A 7,055-nucleotide genomic window follows, 5' to 3' on the forward strand; every position below is an offset into this window, starting at 1 on the left:
TGCTCTCTCTCTCTGTCTCTCTCGCTCGCTCTTTCTTTCGCTCTCTCTCTCTGTCTCTCTCGCTCGCTCTTTCTTTCGCGCTCGCTCTCTCCTGCTCTTCCTTTCGCCGCATCTCTGTGCGCGCGCGACCGCAGCCACGACAAACACGCGCTCCGATTGGCCGGTCACCCGTCGAGCCCTAGGAAGTTAAATGGCCATATAATTGACTTCGATTGGGCGTCTACCAAACCGCACCGACATTTCCGTGGCTCAGCAGAAAATTCCCCCGCACCGCACAATGTGTCCGCCTTTAGAAACGACCCCCCGAAAAACGTCCTCGGAGGAAAATAGCGGCGGGTACGGCAGCCAGGGAGGGCGGGCGTACTCGGGCGACTATACCTGGCTCCCGGAATTCACCGCAGACAGGTGCAGACTCATAATGCACGCGTAAGTGTGAACGAGGAGGGCGTGGGTTGAAACTTATTACAATATTTGTTTTGTGCTAGGCGTCTGCTCGCCGACCCGCTCCCCCTTCCCTCACGACACGTTTCACGCGGGTCAGCAGTGAGCACTATTAGAGCCGCGCACGTGAGCGTGTACGTGCGCGCGTGCGCGTCTGCCTATATGTTCATATATGCGTATGTGCGTGTACGTGCCTGAGTCTTTATGCATGTCCGTGCGGGCGCTCGTACGCACGTGCGTGCGTGCGTGTGTGCGTGCGACGCCTGTTTTTGGTAGCTGACGTGTAATGACTGGAAAGGTAACAGTATTGTGACGGGACGCGTGCCGCCCGCCGGCTCCTCTCCCTCTCTCTCTCTCTCTCTCTCTCGACCCCCGCTGCAGTCTGCGCGCATGCGCAGACCGCCATACATGCTTCCCGCAGTCTTCTCTTGCACTAAAACATGCCGCCCTCTCTGCGGACGCCATTTTCGGTATCGCATCGACATGTACGTACATATACATATACATATAAATACGCGTGCTTCTATTGATGTGGGAGGTCTAGACCGTACTGCTGATATAATTGCCGCACGCGGCAGAAGAAGAAAGCGGAGCTCGGGGGGAGCTTTGAACACGGCGACCCAGCTTTGTGCGTGCCGCCGCCGTCGCTGGGAGAAGAAAGGCAGAAATTGCTCCCGGTTTCTCCTTTGCGACAGCGGTAGAAAGGCGCACGATGCAGGAAACGCGTGAGACTATAGACTATAGACGCTCTCTCTCTCTCCGTCTCCGTCTGCGACTGCGACTGCGACTGCGCGCGTGTAGGCTGCTGGTTTCTCGTGTGTGCCGCACTGATATCGCTTAGCTGTTCTCGCGCCAGAGAGCTCTATCAGCTGTTCGTGTGTCGCTCCTACTTAAAGCTCTTTTGCGAATTGGTTTAAAGAGCAATGGCCGTGTGTAGGTGCTGTGCGTGCTTGGTGGGGGAGACGAGAGAGGAAGAAAGAGAGTGAACGACAGAGAGAGGCAGAGAAAGAGAGAGAGAAGGAGGGGGAGAAGGAGGAAGGTAGAGGGCAATATCCAAAGCGAAGTCTGTGAGAAAGGCAGCGTGAGAGGGAGTGAGTGAGGGAGAGAATGGAAAAAAAGAGAGTCAGGCAGACAGATAGAACGTAGGGGGTAGGGAACTTGAGACGGGGGAGCACCGTGGAGACAGAGAGCAAGCGAATGAGATAGATGAGATGGAGAGAGGGAGGAGATAGAGAACAGCAGATAGAGGATATAGGAGGGAGAGAGGCGGACAGTAGACAGAAGGGATTGGTGGTAGGGAGAAAGGTTACTTAGCACACACGCACACACGCACGCACGCACACACACACATGCACGCACACGCGGGCACACACGGACAGGTACGCACGCACACACGATTAGACTTCGGACTGCATTGATGACTCAGCCGTATCACTTATTCTACGGCGTAACATTGACTTTGATTCATTTATGATAAATGCATAGTAACCTTGCGTCTTTGATACGATTATGGTTGTGAGTTTATTGCTTGCCTCAAGAGCAATACGACCTGACATTTCCACACGTTTACCGGTTTGCAAGGTTACGTATGTAGCCCAAGACGTAGGATGGGCGGTCGTGCTATAGCCTGGCATAAATGCACAAATAAATGCATAATGCATAAATAAATAATAAATGCATAAATGCATAATGGCATAAATGCACCCATGGCCTGCGTGCATTTATGATCTAAGAATTATTACCCCACATCTCTGTTGCTAAGTAAAAATATCTCTCCCCTGCGAGTTTGAAGAAGAAAGAAATCTGTGGCCATAATGCTTGGGATTTTTCTTATATGAGATATAATAATTACAGAGACGATGGGGATCATAATAGGAATAGAAATGGAGAATATGAATACAAATATTACTACTACTACTACTACTACTACTACTATATAGATAGATAGATAGATAGATAGATAGATAGATAGATAGATAGATAGATAGATAAATAGATAAATCAATAAATAGACAGAGGACATAGTGAGAGAGGTGGAGAGCGAGAGGGATAGTTTGTCAAGGCGGATGCTTGCGCTCGACCCCGCTTTCCGCCTGCCGCGGAGGTCAGACGTGACGCGTGTATGTGGGGGCACGCAGTGCGCAGTAGCAGCCTGGCACGTCGTAATGTCTCGTGTCGTGCTCACGCGCGGGCGGACGCAGGCAGCGGAGAGAGCCGCAGTACGTGTCACCAAGTCGCGGACACAAACGATCGTCGGAAGCGATATTATACCGGCTGGTGGATCGAGCGTGTTGCGTAATTCGCAATTCATGTTCGAGTTAATGGAAACACGTGATCAGAGCGTGACCAGGGTGAGGGTCGGGGTTGTTATACAGGTTACGATCAAGGTTAGGTCGCCAGCGTTATTATAAGCGGTTTGTCACGGTGCATCTAAGTTGCGTAACTTGTCCGTCCCATTTTATATAGATACGCGTGTTTGTCCGGCGTAAAAGATGGGAGTTCCGGCGAAACATCGTCTGTTTCTGTTGTAGTACGTTGCAGTATCCAAATTTGGCATCGAGGCATCGTCATTTCAAGGTCGCGCATATTATTTCCTATATGTAGGCCTGTGTATGTAAGAATAACACGTAAACATCGGATCGCGATTTGCCAATCGAGTTTGCGCTTATATGCAAAGCTTTCCATCTAGTAAGAAAAACTTCATAGGTGGATATGGTTAACGGCTTCTCTGTTCTTCTTATGCCATCTCTTATAGCAAATCTGTTAACCATGTGTGTACACAGCGATAGCGTAGGACATCTCGCTAGTTCGCCTTTGTCTGAAATCGAAGGGCGATTTTCAAAGAATTCAAGACGTCGGACTTTCAAGTCGACAAATGTTCAATTTAGCATAAATACACTAATGTAACAAAAGAAACGCGTTTGTTTAAAACCGAAAGGCGATATTCAAAGAATTCAAATAAGTCGAAATTTCAAGTCGACGGAAGTTTTACTTAGTATATATATTAATGTAACTAATCTGTCATAAATGAATATGTCATTATGACTGATGAAAAAATAAAAAATTTGTTACACGGAGCGGCCTTTAAGTTAACGGAGATTGTTGGATAGTATTATCATTCACACTATATACGCCAGCAGGCGAGCATCATACGACTAGATGCGCACGAATGTGTATGTAAGACAAGGTATGTTCTTATCTTGGTGACTTACGGTAAGATACGTGTGGGTAATACGCGTTAGCTAGAAGTGGATAGCCACCCTCTCATACATAATATTTAATTGTCATCTATTGTGGCGCAGCATCGCGACAAACGCGTGCGATTTTACGCCTACATGCGCGCGCACTCGCGTACGCAAGCGCACACCATACATACGACCACACAGTCGCTCATTCACGCACGCGCGCACGCATGCGCACGTACTACACAGTCACGCGTACACAAACACGCACACACGCGCGTGCACGCACGAGCGCTCGATCACGTCTATACGTGAAGGTATAAGAAGGTGCGGTACAGCAGTAAACGGTGGTACAAGGAGCGAGTGATGTGCGCGTTACACGTCACATCTGGTGCACTATGCGCATGCGCTGCCCGAGGCACGTCACGACGATGTCTACTGATGGAAATCGATGGAGAATATGAATACAAATATTACTACTACTACTACTACTACTACTACTAATAATAATAATAATAATAATAATAATAATAACAATAACAACACCATTTCCTTTTGCAGGTAACCCTTAAACTCGGCTTTCTCGTCTGCTGCCTAGTTCTCGTCTCCACTGCCAGCGGCTCTCCGGTCAGAGCCGAAGCCGACATGCTGTCGCTACACTACCCGCGTCACTCGCGCTCGAACCGCACGCACGTCAGTGCGCAGGCGCAGCTGCGACGCATCGCCCGCCTCGAGTCAGTCATCAATCCGCAGTACATGTCGAGTCTCGTCGTACTGGCGCCGAGCCCTCCCTCCCGACCGCCCTTCTCGCGCGAGCTCAACTACAACGAGCTCTACGAGAAGGCGCGCAAAGTGGACGGAGAGCAGACGCATGGGAGCAAGCGCGCCAGCAAGCACTGGGACGAGGCGGACGCGCTGCGGGAGAAGCGAGCTGTCTACGACTACGCGGGAAACATGCCGCAGTCGGTCTGCAACAGCAACTCGTCGTGGGGCGCCCGCCTGACGGCGTTCGACCGCGACGACCGCGAGGTGGCGGTGCTGCAGGAGATCCTCATCAACGGGCTCATCGTCAACCAGTACTTCTACGAGACGACGTGCGTCGCCGAGAAGTCCTGCTACGGCGTCAACCATCGCAAGTTCTACTCGATCTGCCGCAGCTCGCCCGTCTTCGTCTACGCCTACGTCATCAACGCGCACGGAGACACGGGCTGGAGTCACGTGAAGGTCAGCGGCGCGTGCGATTGCGCCCTCTACAAAAAGTAGTTCCTGCGAGACGCGTGCGACGGCGCGCTCTGCAGAAAGTAGATCCCAACGCGACTGCGACTGCGCCCTTTACAGAAAGAAGATCCGGATCGGGATCTAGATGCGCAGACGAGAGGAGCATGGAGGGAAATATCATAATCTAGGGCAGGGGTGCGCATGCGCGCTGCACGGTTCTTAGCGTGTGAGGGGCGGAGAGACGTTCATTTGTCTGAGATACGCGTGTTCGCGCGAGAATACTCTACACAGCTGCACGATAATTTTGAACATTGATTGTTGATTATTAACTTTTGCGTGGATATTGTGCGCGTGTTCCCAGTGAATAAGTGAATGAATGCGTGCGTGTGAAGTTTAATATACACTGCATGTATTTCTGGGCCCTTTTGAATGACCTAACTTAATGTTTGGATTCTGTCAGTGACCCGTCAAGATAGAGGCAGACATACTTCCATTGATTTATTACTATAATGGCGATTATACATAAAAAAAACTTGAGTACGCCGCTTTTCTGAAAGCATTCGCGTACTACCTATAGTTTCCCTAGAAGTTATTATATGATTTTTAATGAGAGACAATGCATTTATTTATAATGCTGATGACGATCTATACAAGAATCCTATCAATACCTAAAGAGATTAATGTCGATAATACAACAATAAGTAGAAAATTATGCCGATATAAATCACACACGCAGTGTATATTATAATTTGGACGTGCACTAGCCGGTAATACCGGGCATTGTCATTCTCGGTACGAAATAGCAGCAGCCACACTGCAAAACCTATAAGCATTATAAGCTTCAAAATGCTTGCTTGCTAAACCAAGTACATACTCAACCCTCCCCTACCCCACCCGCCGAGGCCCACCTCTGCATGTGAAATGGCCTAACAAATCATTTTGTCCGTGCGTGATTTCCTCCGTTTTTGTGCGCATGTGCGTGTGCGTGCGTATGTGTGTGCGTGTGTCTGTGTGCCTGTGTGTGTGCTTGTGTGCGTTGAAAAGAATATGTATAAGATGGGTCCCATTGATTAAGCGCCTCAATCATGAGTCGATGCACTTTGATCTATTTACTCGTCGCTTCAGCATTTGTATAGAATATCATGGGTATGGAATGTTAACTTGCTTTTCATAGTTTACTAACGAACGGAGTCGAGAGTAGTGTTTTGCGAGTAGAAAGAGAAACGCTCGTGATTTTTTGCCTTATATATATATATATATATATTTGTACTAGTCACACGCTCCTTCATGCCTGATCGGAAATATATTGGTTACGTATGGTACACTCGTGCACCAGCGCACGGGCCAGCTTCCCGGCACATTCCGTTAGTTACCGGCAAGAAATTTACGCTGTCATATTTACGACATGCGACCGCTGCTTGTCACACAGAGAATGCCGCGGAAATGGCGAATTCTAGCGACGATCGCTGCTGCGCTGCTTTCGAATATCGAGGCAGCGCGAAGGAGGCGACCTCTACATGAGAGAACAGGAAGGATGATAGCAATGGAATCTTGCCACGATGGCTATAGCTGTGTATGTTGCGCATCGCCTCTTTGCGGCTTCTATTTGTACGGCCATCTTTTGTATTTATTTTCGTCGAACAGCGAAACTTTTGGTCGTTAGTTCACACGTGTGAGACCGCTGTTAGATCAACGATGTAAGTAACGACATAAACAATATTATGCAAAGAATAGCGTCGATACATCCGCGTTCAGATTTCTTAGTGTTTAGTAATGACGTACAAAATTTACGTAGGTGGCGTTGGAAATTAGCTTATTAGCGGTCGAAAAAGCGGTGTCATCATCATCGTTATCATCATCATCATCATCATCGTCATCATCATCATTATCATCAGCAGCAGCAGCACAAAGAGCAACAACAACAACAACAACAACAACAACAACAGCAACAACAATAGCAACTATAATAATAATAACACCCCCCAACAACAGCGGCGACGAACATAACAACAACAACAACAACAACAACAACAACAACAACAACAACAACAACAACAACAACAACAACAACAGAAGCAGCAGCAAAAACAATTGCATCCTCATCCTCATCATCATCATCGTTATCATCATCGTCATCCTGTCACTGCTCGAATTAAAAACTTTTACATTTCTAAAATCTGATAGCGATATCTGAGCGCCATCACGTGATATATA

At 48.3% G+C, this 7,055-nt stretch overlaps 1 protein-coding gene across 1 annotated transcript in view; it reads left to right on the top strand.

The window, feature by feature from the left end:
* The window catches only part of LOC106805812 (neurotrophin-4-like), a 16,481-nt gene extending 9,584 nt beyond the window's left edge, over window positions 1-6,897 (top strand). The window contains exon 2 of the mRNA XM_014807553.1: window positions 4,185-6,897. Coding sequence (XP_014663039.1) covers window positions 4,185-4,886 — 702 coding nt within the window. The 3' untranslated portion in view covers window positions 4,887-6,897. The remainder of the gene's footprint in view (window positions 1-4,184) is intronic.
* The last annotated feature ends 158 nt before the right edge of the window (window positions 6,898-7,055 follow it).

Source organism: Priapulus caudatus, unplaced genomic scaffold (assembly GCF_000485595.1).
Source record: "Priapulus caudatus unplaced genomic scaffold, Priapulus_caudatus-5.0.1 Scaffold128, whole genome shotgun sequence".
In the NCBI taxonomy this organism is placed as follows: Eukaryota; Metazoa; Priapulida; class Priapulimorpha; order Priapulimorphida; family Priapulidae; genus Priapulus; species Priapulus caudatus.